Source organism: Syngnathus leptorhynchus, chromosome 2, assembly GCF_054491065.1.
Source record: "Syngnathus leptorhynchus isolate UIUO chromosome 2, UIUO_Slep, whole genome shotgun sequence".
Taxonomy (NCBI): domain Eukaryota; kingdom Metazoa; phylum Chordata; class Actinopteri; order Syngnathiformes; family Syngnathidae; genus Syngnathus; species Syngnathus leptorhynchus.
The window spans coordinates 2333802-2352262 of NC_141196.1; the positions used below are offsets into that span (position 1 = coordinate 2333802).

Consider the following 18461-nt stretch of genomic DNA (forward strand, 5'->3'; position numbering starts at 1 on the left):
ACATAGGAATGTGTTTTGTATGGTTTTTTTTAAGAGGACAACAGAAAAAAGACGTGTTCCTCATTAAAACGTTCTTGCTCATCCTTGCTAAATTATATATCCACAAGTAAAAATACAGTGAGTGACCAGAAACCTCATTTTATTATTTTTTTTAAATGATACTCAAACTTATATCAAATTGATCAATAGCTCGCTTCACAAAAAAATCCCTTGAAAAAAAGCAACGTGTGATGCGGATATTACTTGTGGCTCCCTCTAGCGGTATTTGGAAGAACTAGTGAGGTAAATACAATTAGAATTCCCTGCACTTGAAAAACTGTTGCATTTCAATTTGAAACAAGAAACATTTCCAAATATTTCATACAGCTGGAATGCGATGATTCAATCAAGCGTGACACCCAAAAAAAAAAAAGAAGACATCCCTTCAACCTTCGTGGGGTTCATTCAATCCTGCTCAGAAGATGAGACGCTGGCTGAGGGAGCATAAAAAAAAAAAAAAAACATTCAAGGCATTTGCATTTTTTCAAAACAGGAAGGGGAAAACGTCTCACTTACAAGCTGGAGCGTAATTGGCTGAAATGGAAGAGAAGCGAGAGGAGATTAGGAATCGCCACAAACGGAGCAAACATTTGTGTCGTCGTTCACCTTGTTGGCTTTTGGGACGCTTGGCGAGGAACACCGCCACCCCCGCCGCCACTGCCACCAGAACCAGGACCACCAGCGGGACAGCGATGGCCACCGCCTTCTTTCTGTCTTCCTCTTCTTCACACGGCAACAAAACGAGACACGTGAACGACTGTCGGCGTGACGCCGAGCCAGCCGTGTCCGAGGCGTGGCTCACCCTGGATGCGCGCGTTGCTCAGGATGCTTCTGGCGTCCAGCTTGGTGACCATCTCTTCCCGGACGCCTTCCAGTTTGAACACGCATTCGTAGCGGCCCTCCGCGGCGGGCGTCATCTCCACTTTCAGGTCGGCGGTGGTCTGGAAGGTTCCGTCGTGGTTGGGGAGGGTCTCCCCCATCTCCACGTCCTCGTGGATCTCCTCGCCGTCCTTCCTCCAAAAGAGGTCCGACGTCCTGGGGTAGAAACCCGTGGCGTGGCAGGTGATTGGAGAGGAAGGAGTCTTCTGCAGGAGAGACACCGTGGGAAGCTCTGCGCGCAAAGATGGAGAGAAGAGTGGAGGACGTGCATGGAGGAAGAGAAACAACTTGAAAGAGCGTCAAAGATGGACATTGTGTGTGAGCTTGAAAGACGCAGAGAAGGTGTGAGAGGACAATGTACCGGTTCTGGTCAGGAAGTCCCTCCCGTTGCTCACGTGCTTCTTCAATTCGCCAGGACACACCTCAGTATAGAGATTCTTCTTGTATTGATTGTACCCGTCGTCTCGGTCCCACTTGAGTTTGGTGATGCAAGCTTGCGGATGTGCTGCAATCCAGCTCATCGTCTTCAGCTCAAATAATATGAAGTCTTCTCCATCGTATCTGTGGTGCTCCCAACCATCAACCTCCCCAGTCTCATCATTCCATTCACAGCCGGACATCCTTTGAATCATGTGAACACCTGAAAGGATGGCGCACAAGATTCAGTGAGGACGATGATCAGAGAGAAGCCAGCAGTGACCAAAAAAGTCTCATTTGACGAGCAGAAGGTTGGACGTAAACAAACCTCCAGTTTGGTTGAAGCGCTCTTTAGCGATTTCAATGTTGACTTTGAAGGCCTGCTCAGTCCTAATACCGCCCGCCGTCTCTCTCTCCCAGAAGTGCGGATCATCTTCTGTGATTTTGTCCACCCAGTCTTGTTTGGCTTTTGCTTTCCTGTGGTTGCTGTCAAAGTGCAGAATCTGAACGCCGTCAACATACGCGGCCTCCCAGTACTCGGGTAGCTTTGCAACTTGAGAGGCCGTCTGGAAATATTTGAGCGTGTGAATGACTGAAAGACAAACACAAAAATGACACACGTGATCAAATCAATCTTCATATTTTCAATGATTCTGCCTGCAGTTGGAACTTTGCAGCACTTGAAATGTCATGTTTGTCCAAACGCGTTCTTCCGCACCAACTTGTCAAACTTGAATTTGACAACCTGCCTAGGTTTTTTTCTCCCAGTTGTTATATTCGATCTCAGTGTGACGCCCTAAGCGAGATATTCGATGCCCCTCAGCAGTGATTGACATCCACTGATGAAAGAAACCTTTTGCCATTCTCAGGTAACATCTAAAAGAATGTTCACTTGTCTGAACAAAAGAACTCCCTTATATCATTCCCGGAGACATGATGACTCTTATCGAAATAATAATGGAATAGGATTCAGGAGGCTATAAAAAATTTTAAAACAACGTTTTCCACAACTTTATTGCCATGACTGTGAAATGTTCATTATTAATTGCAAATGTACAACATTTCATTCTTGTGCGTAGGCTTTTCCACATTTCATCCATTGCATATTTATGCTTTGATTTGTGCCATTTTTAACATTTATAATTGTAGCAATGTATTCCCGTATAACTCTGACAAAACGGGCGTTCAGGTGAAAGAACTTAAAATGCCGACGCAACAAACGAGAGAGAAAACGAAAGCAATCAACAATAATGACTGCGTCAGTTCTAAATCAAAAGCGTCAATCTTTGGGATCATCAACCAAAAAGTACAACTTACCAGACCTCACGCTGTGTATTTGCAGAGCCAAAACGAAGAATGCCAGTAAATTCATTGTCAACATCAAGTTGTTTTTCGATTTTAGTCAAGCAGGGCACTCGGTCAAAGTTGCGACTAGTTGTTGTACAAGAGAGCAAACGCGGAACAACAGTGAAGCCCAGGACGCGCTTGATTACATCCCTCTTAAGCCAATCAGAGTTCAGCCCGCCGGTGACGTCACTCAGTCCAACAGTATGTTAATAAACTGTGTGGGGATGGCTGAGATTGTAGTGGTACACTCGACTGTGATGTGTGCATGGACTATGAGTTCGACTCCCGCATATGACTGTGCGTGTGAGTGAGTACGTGTGCGTCTTAAAAAAAAAAGATATATACTTGTAAATAAACCACGTGTTGAAACAGCGCCGCCCCTGGTGGGCTGCGAAACTACAACGTAAATTAAAGTTTTGCTTTCTGTGAAATCACGTGACCGTCGAGGGCTTTTATCATTGAAAATATCCCTCAACTCAGCTTGAACGTTGGTCAACTTTGCCGCCATATTGCATGTGGAAAAGTAATAATAATAATAATAATAATAATACATTTAATTTGTGAGGCGCCTTTCAAGGCACTCAAGGACGCCGTGGAGCGCTGGGTGAAAGATTCAACTCTGGCCAGTTTTGTTACAAATCACTGATTGCCTACTCTGTTCTCACTTTTTAATGTGACAAAAATAAATGAATATCAACAAAACAATTCAATTCATTTGAGTATTGATGATCTTTTTATCATATTCAGGAGGTTATATAATGATTTTCTTTGAAAGATTGGATAAAATTTGATTTCCATTATCGTGAAACGTTAATTATTGATTACATACTCTCCTGTTCAACATTTAATTAATGTACGATGGCTTTTCCACATTTCACTACAGTCATCCCTCCTATTTCGCGGCTTCAACTATCGCGGCTTCGCTGTATCGCGGGTTTTCAAAAATAAATTAATGATTTTATCGCAGAAATTTCATCATTTCACGAGGTTTCGCGGCCACTTGAGTTTTCTTCATTTTCCTTTAATAAATAGCTTATGTTTAAAAGTCGTTTTCTTGTTTTGAAATGAATAAATTAAAGAGTCAGTACAGTATACTTTATCGTCACATGTGACTTCAGGGCGTTCTCTCTGTTGTATATTAGAGATGTTGTATATTTTGGACTAACTCATGTTCCGTAGTGGGAAAACCCCGGATGTGGGAGGGGGAGCTTCGGGGACGTTCAGTGTCGCGATGTACGGCCAGTGAACTGACTGTGATGAAAGGAATAAAGCAGTACCCATCACGTCGTTGTCCGAACCATGCTTGCTACATCAGAACCTGGAAAATAGTAAAGATATAACACTCTCCACCGGCGGTGGCCTTCATCTGGACATAGCAATACACTGTTAGTCTCGTCGCTAAGGCATGAATGCGGAGCGCACAGTCCATTGATATGAAAGTCCCCTAGCAGCGAGCTGGTTGATGTCAGCGATAAAAATAGAATATCTTCCAAGAATAGCTCAAAAAAATCTAGTTTCTATTTCGCGGAAATTCCCATTTCGCGGGTGGGTCTGGAACGTAACCCCCGCGAAGTAGGAGGGATTACTGTATTTGCATATTTATGCTGGTGTGCACCACTTTGATTTGTGTCCTTTTTAAAATTTTCCAAATTTATTCACTTAAAACAACACGGTGGTGAAGTTCACGTCACTACACAAACACTCTTATCTTAAATGATCGCTGTGGCAAAGCTTTTGCTCTCTTTCCAATTTCGTTTTGGATGACGAGTGTAGGTTTTGCCCCAGCTGTTGTAGCGCTGCAAGATCTTGTGTCGGTCTTGTAGCGCCCTCTATTGACTGAAATATGATTTGCAGTACAGGATGGCCTTGAATGTGTGAAGGAGAATTTTATAATCAATGCGCTGTTTTATGGGGCGCCAGTGAAGTTGGTGTAGAACGGGAGTGATATGGTGGTAGACAGTGGTTCCAGTGACAATGCGAGGGGTGAGATGTGAATGATTTTAACTGGATAAATTGAGAACGGCCAGAAAGATAAGAGTGAAACCAGTGCAGGGGTGTGTCAACCAGTCCAATAGCAGCTAGTCTTCCTAAGAGGATGGAGTGAGAGATAGTGTCAAAAGCTGCACTTAAATCAAGAAGAATGAGTATGGATATGAGACCAGAGTCGGCTGCAATCAGGAGATCATTGGTGATTTTAATAAGGACTGTTTGTGTACTGTGTCGAGGGCGAAAACCAGACCGGAACTCTTCGTATCGATTATTATTAGTGAGGTGGGTGTGGATCTGAGATGCAACCGCTTTTTCAAGAATTTTGGACAGAAATGGCAGGTTGGAGATGGGACGGAAGTTACTGAGGATATTGGGATCTAAACCAGTTTTTTTTAATCATTGGGGTAACTGTAGCAGATTTGAGAGATAGAGGGACAGAACCAGAGGTGAGGGAAGAATTGATAATAGCAGTAATCAAGGGGAGCAGAGAGGCGAGGGAGGAGTAGGCAGAGGCTCAAGTTGACATGTAGATGGCTTTAAATTTCAAATGAGTTTGGATAGATGAGCAGCAGAGGGATGTTGGAAGCAGGAAAGAGAGGTGGGGGCGGGATGAGGAAGGAAAGAAGATGAATAGCTAGACATGTGAGAGGTCAGTTGTTGGTGGATAGTGGCTATTTTATTGTCAAAGAAGGACATCATGTCACGTGGGCGGGTTGAATTATTAATGATGGAAAACAGGGCTCTGGTGTTCCCCGCACCAGCTGCAATTTTCTCCGCAAAATTTTGAGGAGGAAATTGCAGCCTTAGATTGCATTATGTGAGTATGGTACAACAGTTTATGAATCATGAGTCCAGTTTTGCGAGAAAGCCGTTCCAGCTGTCGTCCTTTGGCTTTCAGTTGACGTAGATGAGTTGAGAACCGGGCTGCAGAGCGGGGGGAAAGAAACAGTTTGGGTTTTGAGGGGGGCAAATGAGTTTAGCAGAGTTTGTAGTCCAGTGTCGTAAGCAGAAACAAGATGATCCGGGCTATATGGGGGAGTGACGGTGGGGAGACTGCCAATGGCTGAGGTGAAATCTGCTAAGTTGATATTTTTGATATTGATCCGGGTTGACTTCATGCTGGATGAATCATGGCGGACAGGGAGGTCCACCAGAGCATGGAGCTCACAGCAGGGTTGATATGTATGATACACGGGCCAGACAGGAAAACAGCGGAGCAGCGACCAGCTAGCACACAGGTAGCAGCTGAACAGTGTAGGCAACCACGCTACAAACAAACAGCCTCATCCATCCTCTCACTGTGTCTGGAGGAGATAAAGGCGTGGATGAATCTCAGCTTCCTACCAGTCGACAGCGATAAAACCCAAGCCATGTTATTTGGCACTCCCCATCAGATCCATACCTGCCCAATCACAAGCATCTCATTCGCCGGTCACACAATCCCCCTCTCAGCCACTGTCACCGACCTGAGTGTGATACCGGACTCTCAACTCAACCTAGAGTCACACATAAAACACATCTGCAAGACCTCCTTCTTCCACCTCAGGAACATTTCCAAACTCCGCCCCACACTTACCCTGACAGATGCTGAGAAACTTGTCCACGCCTTTGTCTCCTCCAGGCTAGACTACTGTAACGCACTCCTCATCGGGATCCCTAGCAAGAGCCTCCAGAGGCTCCAGTACATCCAAAACTGCGCTGCTAGGATCCTGATGAGGGTGCGGAAAAGCGACCACATCACACCCATCCTCCGTTTTCACGCACTGGCTCCCCATCAAATTTCGAATAAATGATAAGATCGCCCTCCTCACTCGCCAGTGCATCCTCGGACATGCTCCCCCATACCTCAAAGAACTCCTTGCCCCTAAATCTGCCACCCGAAACCTCCGCTCATCCAATTCTCACCTTCTTCATATCCCCAACACCAAGCTGCGTACCATGGGCGACCGGGCCTTCTGCCATGCAGCCCCCACACTGTGGAACTCCCTCCCCGACCACCTTAGAGCACCCCAATCCACTGACTCTTTCAAAACCGGACTTAAAACTCACTTCTTTAATTTGGCATTTCTGTGATTCCTGTTTTTATATCCTGGTTGTCGTCCAGTTGTTTTATACTTGTCCTTGCTTTTTATTCTTGTTTTTACTTGCCATGTAGCACTTTGAGATTCCTCCGAATATAAAGTGCGTTATAAATATAATTTATTATTATTATTATTAAAAAAAGGACAATCCATCCCAGAACTATGTGACCCAGTTTGGCTGGCTGACACAACAAAGCACCTGAACGTGCTGAACACTAGCCTTCAGGGGCCAAATGCAGTGGTAAGCCAACTTTATTCACACATCAAAGCCTTTGGAATCAAGCTGCAACTTTTCCAAAGGCACCTGTCACAAACGCAGCCCAATCCTACACATTTCCACGCACTGCAGGAAATCATGACCAGCTTTCCACAGAGCAACATCAACGCGCAAACAAGGAGGTATGCAGCAGACATCTCATCTCTGGCTGAGGAGTTCCAACACCGCTTTCGGGATTTTGCAGCTATTGAGAAAGAGATTGCAATTTTTTCCTCTCCTTTCTCTGTGGACCCTGATGATGTTACAGACCACCTGCAGCTGGAGCTCATTGAGCTGCAGTGTGACGCCGAGCGCCGCGGTCGTTACCAAACGCTCTCCATTGCAGACTTTTACCGCCAGCTGCTTCCAAAAGATTCGAACATTTGCTAAGAAAATGCTGAGCTTGTTTGGATCAACGTATTTGTGTGAGAAGACTTTTTCGGTTATGAACTTTAACAAGAACCGCGTGAGAACACGACTAACTGACTCTCACCTGCGTGACATCTTGCGCATCAAAACCACTGCCTTTGAGCCTGACCTGACTGACCTATGTACTGCAGTCCAGATCTCACTATCACCCTTCATTCACATTAGTGCAGGCAAGTCATCTGTCAACTGAGACGATGAAATTCTAAAATTCTGTATAAAATCTTTTTTGTGACTATCGAAACCACAGTTATAAATGCACTGAGACTTGTGGTCAATGTTTGCACATCTGAATAAGATTAGCTGTTACTCTGTTTTGAATTTCAAAGTTCCAATACAAAGTCATGTTTGCAGTAAGCATTTAATTGCCAATAATCCGGAATGTTTCAAATTAACCTAAGAAATGTTAAGCTTCTTAAAATATAAATAAAAAAGGTAAATATGAAATGAGTGACTTGGTCAAATTTGTTTAGATTTATTTGTGTTTCATGTGAGGAATATCAGACTGAATGGTCGGCACTCACACATTTTCACCTCACCAAATCTGGCCCTCTTTACAAAAAGTTTGGACACCCCTGCGTGACTAAAGTGTCATATGTAAGTCCGTACAACAAACAATAAACCAACAAACTGAAAAAATCAAAAACAAAGAATGCTCGAAGAGGAGGAGCGGGAAGAAGCATACCTTTTTAGATTCCTACCACTTTCTCAGTTTATCCAATAAACTAATGACACATTTTCAACTTATTATTCTGTTTGATTTTTGCTTTTTTGTAGCCATTTGCCGTTTTTAGTCCTTGTACCCGCTAAACAACATAGTTTTGAACATTTGTTGAAACTGGTGGATATTTGGACTTTGCTTGAGTTCCTCACTTAGACCGCTCCATAGTTTGACCCCGGTTATAGTTATACAGAAACTTTCTTATGTTTAGGATTTTGAAGTTATAACCTCCCTCCCGATTCCTGTTCTGGATATTTTCTGGTAGTTGTTTTGCTTTTGCCTTATGCATGATGATTGCCGTTTGATAAGATACTATATCTGTGAATTTCAATCGTTTGGATTGTAGGAAAAGTGGATTTGTGTGTTCCACCTAGTTGACATGATGACTAGCCCTTATTGCTCTTTTCTGCAGGATGATAAGTGGCTGTAGTGAAGTTTGGTAAGTATTCCCCCAAACCTCAGCACAGTCATGCAAATAGGCCAAGACAAGTGAACAATAAAAGTGAAGTGAATGATAATCCAGTCATTCTTTTGCTTTGTATATGACTGCAATGCTTCTTGAAAAAAAAAAAATTCCAACTCAGCTTGTCATCTATTATAACCCCAAGAAATGTGTTTTCCTGAGCCCTTTCGATTTCATTTCCATCGATTTCTATTTGTACCTTCTCTTTTCGATGAGATAAAGTATTGTATAAATACATTCCAATTGAAAAAAATCTATAACGACAGAACAATAAGATGATATGGACAGCCGTAAGTGTCGACATTTCGCTTTATATTTATGAATTTAGTCATTTCTTGTCTGGTTTTGTATATATTTTCACGTGAGGTGTTTGGTTTGTACATGATGAAGTTTTGCACTTATCATGTTGTTTTATTTTATTATTATGTGGAAGGGGGCAGGAAGTATAAGATTTTCTCCATCCTGTTCCTTCTTTTTTTTTACTTACTAAAGTTGAATTGCCTATTGATCAAAATGCACATCAATGATGAAGATAAATAAATATATATATATATTAAAATGAACTCCACATGGACTTTTCTGTACATAGGAATGTGTTTTGTATGGGTTATTTTTTAGAGGACAACAGAAAAAAGACATGTTCTTCATCCTGTTCCTTCTTTTTTTTTACTTACTAAAGTTGAATTGTCTATTGATAAAAATGCACATCAATGATGAAGATAAATAAAAATATATATATATTAAAATGAACTCCACATGGACTTTTCTGTACATAGGAATGTGTTTTGTATGTTTTTTTTTTTTAGAGGACAACAGAAAAAAGACGTGTTCCTTATCAAAACTTTCTCGCTCATCCTTGCTAAATTATATATCCACAAGTGAAAATACAGTGAGGGACCAGAAACCTCATTTCAATTTTTTTTAAAAATGATACTCAAACTTATATCAAATTGATCAGTAGCTCGCTTCACAAAAAAATCCCTTGAAAAAAAGCAACGTGTGATGGGGATATTCCTCGTGGCTCCCTGTAGCGGTATTTGGAAGAACTAGTGAGGTAAATACAATTAGAATTCCCCGCACTTGCGTTTCAATTTGAAACAAGAAACATTTCCAAATATTTCATACAGCTGGAATGCGATGATTCAATCAAACGTGGCACCCCCCCAAAAAAGAAGACATCCCTTCAACCTTAGTGGGGTTCATTCAATCCTGCTCAGAAGATGAGATGCCGGCTGAGGGAGCATAAAAAAAAACATTCAAGGCATTTGCATTTTTTCAAAACAGGAAGGGGAAAACGTCTCACTTACAAGCTGGAGCGTAATTGGCTGAAATGGAAGAGAAGCGAAAGGAGATTAGGAATCGCCACAAACAGAGCAAACATTTGTGTCGTCGTTCACCTTGTTGGCTTTTGGGACGCTTGGCGAGGAACACCGCCACCGCCACCGTCACCAGAGCCAGGACCACCAGCGGGACAGCGATGGCCACCGCCTTCTTCCCGTCTTCCTCTTCTTCACACGGCAACAAAACCAGACACGTGAACGACTGTCGGCGTGACGCCGAGCCAGCCGTGTCCGAGGCGTGGCTCACCCTGGATGCGCGCGTTGCTCAGGATGCTTCTGGAGTCCAGCTTGGTGACCATCTCTTCCCGGACGCCTTCCAGTTTGAACACGCATTCGTAGCGGCCCTCCGCGGCGGGCGTCAGCTCCACTTGCAGGTGGGCGGTGGTCTGGAAGGTTCCGTCGTGGTTGGGGAGGGTCTCCCCCATCTCCACGTCCTCGTGGATCTCCTCGCCGTCCTTCCTCCAAAAGAGGTCCGACGTCCTGGGGTAGAAACCCGTGGCGTGGCAGGTGATTGGAGAGGAAGGCGTCTTCTGCAGGAGAGACACCGTGGGAAGCTCTGCGCGCAAAGATGGAGAGAAGAGTGCATGGAGGAAGAGAAACAACTTGAAAGAGCGTCAAAGATGGACATTGTGTGTGAGCTTGAGAGACGCAGAGAAGGTGTGAGAGGACAATGTACCGGTTCTGGTCAGGAAGTCCCTCCCGTTGCTCACGTGCTTCTTCAACTCGACAGGACACACTTCAGTAAAGAGATTCTTCTTGTATTGATTGGACCCGTCGTCTCGGTCCCACTTGAGTTTGGTGATGAAAGCTTGCGGATGTGCTGCGATCCAGCTCATCGTCTTCAGCTCAAATGATATGAAGTCTTCTCCATCGTAACTGAGGTGCAGCCAACCATCAACCTCCCCAGTCTCATCATTCCATTCACAGCCGGACATCCTTTGAAGCATGTGAACACCTGAAAGGATGGCGCACAAGATTCAGTGAGGACGATGATCAGAGAGAAGCCAGCAGTGACCAAAAAAGTCTCATTTGACGAGCAGAAGGTTGGACGTAAACAAACCTCCAGTTTGGTTGAAGCGCTTTTTAGCGATTTCAATGTTGACTTTGAAGACCTGCTCATTACGAATACTGAATGCCGTCTCTCTCTCCCAGAAGTGCGGATCATCTTCTGTGATTTTGTCCACCCAGTCTTGTTTGGCTTTTGCTTTCCTGTGGTTGCTGTCAAAGTGCAGAATCTGAACGCCGTCAAGATACGCGGCCTCCCAGTACTCGGGTAGCTTTGCAACTTGAGAGCCCGTCGTGAAATAATTGAGCGTGTGAATGACTGAAAGACAAACACCAAAATGACACACGTGATCAAATCAATCTTCATATTTTCAATGATTCTGCCTGCAGTTGGAACTTTGCAGCACTTGAAATGTCATGTTTGTCCAAACTTGTCAAACTTGGATTTGACAACCTGCCTACGTTTTTTCTCCCAGTTGTTCTGTTCGATTTTAGATATTCGATTCCCCTCAGCAGTGATTGACATCAACTGATGAAAGAAACCTTTTGCCATTCTCCTTCATTTGCAAAAAAAAACACAAAATCCAATAATAATATGAGGCAAACCTTTTGTTCAGACAAGTGAAAGACTTTGAGATGTTACCTGCTGACAGTTTGGACTGTGTCTCCAATTTTCCTCACATTTGCAGGTAACATCTAAAAGAATGTTCACTTGTCTGAACAAAAGAACTCCCTTATATCATTTCCGGAGACATGATGACTCTTATCGAAATAATAATGGAATAGGATTCAGGAGGCTATAAAAAATTTTTAAAACAAGGTTTTCCACAACTTTATTGCCATGACTGTGAAATGTTCATTATTAATTGCAAATGTACAACATTTCATTCTTGCGCGTAGGCTTTTCCACATTTCATCCATTGCCTATTTATGCTGGGGCACATCACTTTGATTTGTGCCATTTTTAAGTTCTCCAACTTCACTCCATTTCTAATAGGTGAATACCTTAAAATGCCGACGCAACAAACGAGAGAGAAAACGAAAGCAATAAACAATAACGACTGCGTCAGTTCTAAAACAAGAGCGTCAATCTTTAAAAGAATCAACCGAAAAGTACAACTTACCAGACGTCACGCTATATATTTGCACAGCGAAAACAAAAAATGCAAGTAAATTCATTTTTCGATTTTAGTCAAAGTTGCAACTCGTCGTCCAAGTGGCAAACGGGGAACAACAGCGAAGCGTAGGACGCACTTCGATTACATCCCACGTAAGCCAATTGGAGTTCAGCCTGGCGATGACGTCACTTAGAACCGCCTCCCATGACTGTTAAGAAAGTGTGTATTGAATATCTATAGTTAAACATTTATATAATTGATATATTTACCAAACCAGAAAATAATTTGTAATGTAAAAGAAGGAATGGTGCCCTTTCTATTTTAAGATGTTATATTTGTACTCAAGTACCTCCGTTGAAGTTAGATTTTATTTATCTTAATTTTTACCACACAATTGTAGTACATAACTTTGTACCTTGTTATAAAAAAGTTGTTAGAATAATGAGTTCTAAAAACATATTTACAGTATCGTACCTTGTTATACCAAATCGTAATCTTAAAATATTTCTAAAAACATATTTACAGTATGTACACTTCTACCTTGTTTTAAAAGTTGTTATAATAACAATAAAAGAGTTTTAAAACCATATTTACAGTATGTATACTTTAGCTACATCTACATATGTTACACACACAACACACACACACAATTATATTTACATTATTTTCTGTATGTCATTTATACTAATAATATAGAATTTACATGTTTAAAACTATTAGCTAATGTTCTGAGGATAAGGATATGGTTTAATATACATTTATTGATACACCAAAAATGTTTGTAAGTATTTATTTTTTAAATTGACAGGGTTAGGGTTTCATAGTAGGGTTTCAAACTAGGGTTAGGGTGTTAAACCAGGGTTTCAAACAAGGTTTCAAACTAACTTTAAACCCTACGTTGAAACCCTGACCCTAGTATGAAACCCTAACCCTAGTTTTAAACTCGACTTTGAAACCCTAAACCTAGTTTTAAACCCTACTTTAAAACCATGACCCTTGTTTTAAACCCTACTTTGAACCCCTAAATCTAGTTTGAAACCCTAGTTTGAAACCGTAACCCTAATTAGAAATCCTAGTTGAAAACCCTAACCCTAGTTTGAAATCCTACTTAACGAACTTGTTCAGTTTTTAGTTCAGAGACAAATCCTTAAAGTCATCATGACATCACAAAGGACAAAAACAATGACCATGTACAGAACAGCTTTTTGTTAGTAAAAAATAAATAAATACGTTTTGTAATGATGTACAATGAACTGTCCTAAGACAGAACCACTTGTGACCACAAAATAGCGCTAGTCTGCGTCTCAAACTGGAGGGCGGTACAAAAATGAAATGCCAATGACTTTTTTTTATTTATTCCTCCCAGCATATTTTAAAAAACCTCTACCACAAATAAATAAATATAATGAAAACTCGAATTCTAAAATAAAAATAAAACGCTACTTTAAAAGCCTGAATTTAAAACTCCAACCCTAGTTTGAAAATCTAATTTGAAACCATAACCCCATTTTAAAACCCTACTTTGAAACCCTAATTGTAGTCTGAAACCTTAAACCTACTATAAAACCCTACTCACAAACTAGTTTGAAAATCCTCACCTATCTTTTACCTTTAAAAATGAAGCATCAGAAATCTATGATTTCTAATCAAGCCATTTTTATTACTCTTCATTGAGTTCATTCACAATGGCTGCTTTGCGAAAATTGCACCAAAAAATAAAAATCAGTCGACAGCCAATGTTACTCATTGAGATTAAATAAATAAATATGCAAACGAACATAGACAAAAAAAAAGGAAATAACACAAGTGAACACAAGTGAAAGTAAAGAGGCCCCGTGTCATAATCCTGTAGTTTCCACGGGTACTTGGGCCAAAAAAAGACCACCACACCTTTTTTTTTTTTTGACCTTAAAGAGTGGTGGGATTATTGTCCGCACTCAGAATCCAGTCATTTTCCTCCAGGAAGGTAGATAGCGACAGCTCTTCGGGATACGGCTCCACCGAAGGTGTGTTTAAAGGGAAAAATCCATCTGGAGTGTTGGGCGGAACGGGAATCGAACACGGCAGGGACTCAAGCGTTGGCGTTATCTGACTCGGCTTTAAGGTCCCATCGCCGTCGGTCTGCTGCGATATTAGAGCGTTCTCGTATTTATGCGGGTCGAGCGGCGGCGCTGCTGGAACTTCAATGGGAAACATTCCAGTTGTGACTGAGAAGATTCCTTCGGGGTGAAGCGTGGAGAAGGTGGACGAGGGCAATTCTATGTGGGCGTCATTGCTAAACAGCGAATGAGGAGCGTGTGTAAACAGGGAGGAAGGGACCAAGTCAGATGAGGGCATTGGATGAGAGTTTGCGTCAAACTCCGTTTTGGAGGTGACAGACGTGGAAGTCTGGAGGGCGTCCACCTGTAAGGAACCTCGGAGGACACAAAAGGGCCGGTGGCGCTCCAGGGCGCTGTTGTAGTGACGGATCTCTTTTTTTAACGCTTTGATTTCCTTTTCCAGGGCCGAATTCGAAGCTTCCAGAGTCAGGAGCTCCTAAGAGAGAGGAGAAGAAAAAAAAAAGATGTTATATATAAATATTTGGTTGTCACTTAAAGTATTTGGGGGGGATTACTACACTCTTAAAAAAATGAAATTAAAGGAGGAAACTACACACCACAACTTTTGAATGTCAACTTCTCTAAGTCAGTGTTCCCCAACCGCATTGGTGTGCCGTGAGAGTTGTTCAGCTAAGCCGTGAGAAATTGTCCAATATTAACTACAGATCACATTGTAAACAGGAGAGCCAAAACCACTGGTCACATGACCTGGTCAGCCACTTTCTAATGGCGCATGCGTGACTAATCGGCGAATCTTGAGATTTCATGTGGTGCGTCATCACATATTCAGTTTATATCTGTGCTGATCGGCGCTTTTGATAGTGACGCTCGACCTACTTTGGGACGGTGACTTTGATTTTATTGTGGCAATATTTATGGAGCTAGTCTCAAACACTAAAATCCTGTCATGTTGATTTTTATGACAATGTTTATGGAACTAGTCTAAAACAGTAAACCTGTCATATTGATTCTTTTGGATCGTGATAGTGTGCCTGGAGATTTTTTTTTTTCCCCCAATGAAAAGGTGTGAGGTGGATGAAAAAAAGTTGAGTGCTCTAAGTGGATGATTACACAACTACATGTTCTTCTTTCTTTTCTTTGACTAAATAAGATAATGGTCATTTGTTCTTTTGATGACATCATCTGTGTGTGGAGAGAGAGAGAGACAGACAGAGAGCGAGCGAGAGAGCGAGAGGGGAAGGAAGAGTGGTGCTATTTGAGAGGGACAGCCTTTCAGCTAAAGCATACCCTTTACAAGAAATGGCCTAGCTAGTCCCTGCCCCCCCCCCCCCCCCCCCCCCCACAAACACACACACACCCACAAACACACCCACGCACACACTGCAGTGGTCATATTGAAAAGGTAAGTCAAAAGCCAATTGTTTAAAACCTGGTGGAGTTCGTCCGCCCTTTCTGTTTGTTTTTGGCGGCTCTTCCGGGCAGCGTCTCGGTTCTTCAGCCGTCTCTTGGTGCCCCTCTTGTTCGCCACCGCCTCACACTCCTGCCAACAAGATGGCAGCGCAGCCGCCAAATTTGTCGAAAGCATATATGAATACGCGAATAGTTTATATGGTGTTTTAAAAAGCATCTGTTCAATTTGGATTGGTTGAGGAGCTTTCTTTTGGATACAAGTAGTGCTTTGCCGCTTTACAGAAATGTGTTGAAGTCACTTGAGGAGTTTCACGAATTGAGTGCTTTGCTGCCATCTCGTGGCATTGATAGGCAATTACAACAGTCTCAATTGCTTGATTTATTTTTATACTTTTTTTTTTTTTTTTATTCTACAGAGCATGCCAAAATATTAGGAACAGCTAAAAGCACATTGCTCAATCGATACCAATCCAATATCGCTTGTCCTGAACTGGTTGCACACAGAGACGAACAACATCCCCCACACGCACTCAATCCCATGGGCAATTTGGTTGGAGTCCTAAATTGACATGCCATGCATATTTTTGGAATGTGGGAGGAAACAGGAGAAAATATTTGTGGGTTCATGTGTGTAGAAGAATGTGGAGAGAATTTGGAAGTTCTCACATGACAACAGCTTGCTTAAAACGACCAACAAATCAGTTAAGTAGAGAAAAAAAAAAAACCAATTAATTTGTCAAAAAGAATGAATGTCAATCCATTCAATTTATCTTATTATAAAAAAGAGAAGGAGAACTTACAGACCCCGGTGTGCTCTCATCTTTTGCGTCCATTAAGGGAGGGGGAACACCAATGACCCAGCCAGGTGCACTGACGTCCTGGTGCAGGCACCATCGAGTTGGACCTCAGGATCGAACGTTCAGCTTTTGACCATAGTCAGTCTTGGACTGGGATTCCTTATGGGGTCGCTGGCTGGTTGACGCACCCAATATCCGCTTTCACTTTCGCTTTATTTTAAATATAGAGGCGTAAAAGAATCGCCGTTATTCCGCCACTCCGAATGGCTCCGCCCATTTGTTTTCCAAGGCGTACCGTGAACGTCACGCTTACTGTTACTTGTACAAAAGGACGCCAAACGCTCAGCTAAAAAGGGAACGACTGGGACGTGGGGACAGAAAAAGAAGCGTGTTGTGTCAACGTCACGAATTCCAATTTGTGTGTCGAATTAAGACAAGAACGTCAGTATAGTGTAGTTTTTTTTAAACTCACAAATAAAAATAAGCAATAAAAAAATAATCTAGTTTTCATTAGAAACGCGACACATGCATTATTGTGAGTATGCTCGATTTAATGACAGCGGGAAAAAAATCAAATAAAAACATTTGATTTGGAAAAATTGGTAATATTACTGAAGTTATCTAGCGTTGTTGTAAACGGTACCTTTTTTTTTTTTTAATCAAATTGTCCCGATTCCAATCCCATTTCGAATGCAACTAAAATTCCCAGTGTTACGAACGCAACATCAAATTTGTCGTTTACATTGGCCAACCTCAGTGGGGCAGCCGGAAAAGCTTTGACCAATGAACGTGCTCCAAGTGCCAATTTGACCAATAGACATCGCGTAAGGGCGGTTCCCAAGTCTACCACTTCCGCGTCTATGCGCGAGCAACTTAAAACATCACGCCAAAAAGAAAATAAGCAATTTCTAAAAAAAACAAACAAAGACATTATCCAGAATTGTTCCACCAGGACGGCATCGCGATGGGTTTGCTGACAATTCTGAAGAAGTTGAAGCAGAAAGAACGGGAGATGCGACTACTGATTCTGTATCCTGTTTGATGCTAACGTGTATCAACCACTCGATGAAGCAATTGTGTTTAAGGGCCGAATTAGCATAGCAGTGTGGATGAGTTGGTATTCCCCCCTTGACTTGGCTTGTGCAGAGGTCTCGACAACGCGGGAAAGACGACCGTCGTGAAAAGGTTGAATGGCGAGGACATCAGCACCATCCCACCTACGTTGGGCTTCAGGATCATCACGTTGGAGCACAGAGAGTAAGAAATTGGAATGAGAAAAATCATCCATTCACAAAGATTGCCTCAAATCAACTGTGGTCTTCGGTTAGTGACGTCAGAATGCCCCATTGATTGTGGTTGTAGCTACAAATTGAACATTTGGGACGTCGGGGGACAGAAATCGCTGCGCTCCTACTGGAGGAACTACTTTGAGCGCACCGATGGTCTCGTGTGGGTGGTGGACAGCGCAGACAGACAACGCATGGAGGACTGCAGGCAGGAGCTCCATAAACTGCTGCTGGAGGAGGTACCACCTATATTGTGCTGAATTTCAATCTGTATTTGATTTGGCATTTGTGCTTCGCAGAGGTTACTCGGCGCTACGTTGTTGGTGTTTGCAAACAAACAAGATCTACCTGGTGCCTTGTCTGAAGAAGCAATTCAAGCGGTAAGCTTTATTTTAGCGATTCTGTAAAGACGATGGATACGATTGTTTTACTTTCAGACATTGGGCCTGGATGACATCAAGAACCATCACTGGTGCATCATGGGATGCAGCGCAGTGACGGGACAGAACCTTCTGGAAGGAATGGACTGGTTGTTGGATGATATTTCTGCCAGACTTTTTAGTGCTGACTGAAATGTTAACTTATTGGACTTTGAGGACAAGTTTCCTTATGTTGTTTAATAAGCATTTATTATTTGTGAAAATTGTTTAGGCTGTGGTACACTAAATATTTTTTTGAACAGCAAAACTTGCTTTGAAGGGAAATTGAATATTCTGTCCAGTATGTTCTACAACCCTGTCTATAAAACATGACTGATTAAAACTGCATTTGTGGAAATATAGTCAAGCAGTTATATCCAATGATGAGAATGAAGTCAACTTCAGCCA

At 42.3% G+C, this 18461-nt stretch overlaps 4 protein-coding genes across 7 annotated transcripts; 1 reads left to right on the plus strand and 3 right to left on the minus strand.

Annotated features, from left to right (window-relative positions):
- Window positions 1-122: 122 nt before the first annotated feature.
- LOC147060059 (major histocompatibility complex class I-related protein 1-like) lies at window positions 123-2822 on the minus strand. 2 transcript variants are annotated; one of them, XM_085900544.1, is made up of 7 exons: window positions 2653-2822; window positions 1664-1927; window positions 1280-1558; window positions 842-1150; window positions 646-762; window positions 556-573; window positions 123-473 (listed from the first exon to the last, which is right to left on the minus strand). In XM_085900544.1, exons 1-7 carry the CDS (start codon window positions 2714-2716, stop codon window positions 445-447), a joined length of 1080 nt encoding a protein of 359 aa, XP_085756670.1. In that variant the 5' UTR covers window positions 2717-2822; the 3' UTR covers window positions 123-444. The 2 variants fall into 2 exon arrangements, with proteins under 2 accessions (XP_085756670.1, XP_085756661.1); XM_085900535.1 differs by having other exon boundaries at window positions 556-762.
- Window positions 2823-7893: 5071 nt separating this feature from the next.
- On the minus strand, window positions 7894-12264 carry LOC147060060 (major histocompatibility complex class I-related protein 1-like). The gene is made up of 7 exons (XM_085903604.1): window positions 12088-12264; window positions 11019-11282; window positions 10635-10913; window positions 10206-10514; window positions 10016-10126; window positions 9926-9943; window positions 7894-9850 (listed from the first exon to the last, which is right to left on the minus strand). Exons 1-7 carry the CDS (start codon window positions 12140-12142, stop codon window positions 9822-9824), a joined length of 1065 nt encoding a protein of 354 aa, XP_085759730.1. The 5' UTR covers window positions 12143-12264; the 3' UTR covers window positions 7894-9821.
- Window positions 12265-12384: 120 nt separating this feature from the next.
- batf2 (basic leucine zipper ATF-like transcription factor 2) lies at window positions 12385-17037 on the minus strand. Of its 2 annotated transcripts, XM_085903617.1 has the most exons (3): window positions 16352-17035; window positions 15571-15681; window positions 12385-14616 (listed from the first exon to the last, which is right to left on the minus strand). In XM_085903617.1, exons 1-3 carry the CDS (start codon window positions 16382-16384, stop codon window positions 13990-13992), a joined length of 771 nt encoding a protein of 256 aa, XP_085759743.1. In that variant the 5' UTR covers window positions 16385-17035; the 3' UTR covers window positions 12385-13989. The 2 variants fall into 2 exon arrangements, with proteins under 2 accessions (XP_085759743.1, XP_085759751.1); XM_085903625.1 differs by lacking the exon at window positions 15571-15681 and having other exon boundaries at window positions 16352-17037.
- Window positions 15494-18411, plus strand: arl2 (ADP-ribosylation factor-like 2). 2 transcript variants are annotated; one of them, XM_085903643.1, is made up of 6 exons: window positions 15494-15543; window positions 17301-17377; window positions 17495-17605; window positions 17711-17873; window positions 17934-18014; window positions 18072-18411. In XM_085903643.1, exons 2-6 carry the CDS (start codon window positions 17313-17315, stop codon window positions 18204-18206), a joined length of 555 nt encoding a protein of 184 aa, XP_085759769.1. In that variant the 5' UTR covers window positions 15494-15543; window positions 17301-17312; the 3' UTR covers window positions 18207-18411. The 2 variants fall into 2 exon arrangements, with proteins under 2 accessions (XP_085759769.1, XP_085759760.1); XM_085903634.1 differs by lacking the exon at window positions 15494-15543 and adding an exon at window positions 16795-16883.
- The last annotated feature ends 50 nt before the right edge of the window (window positions 18412-18461 follow it).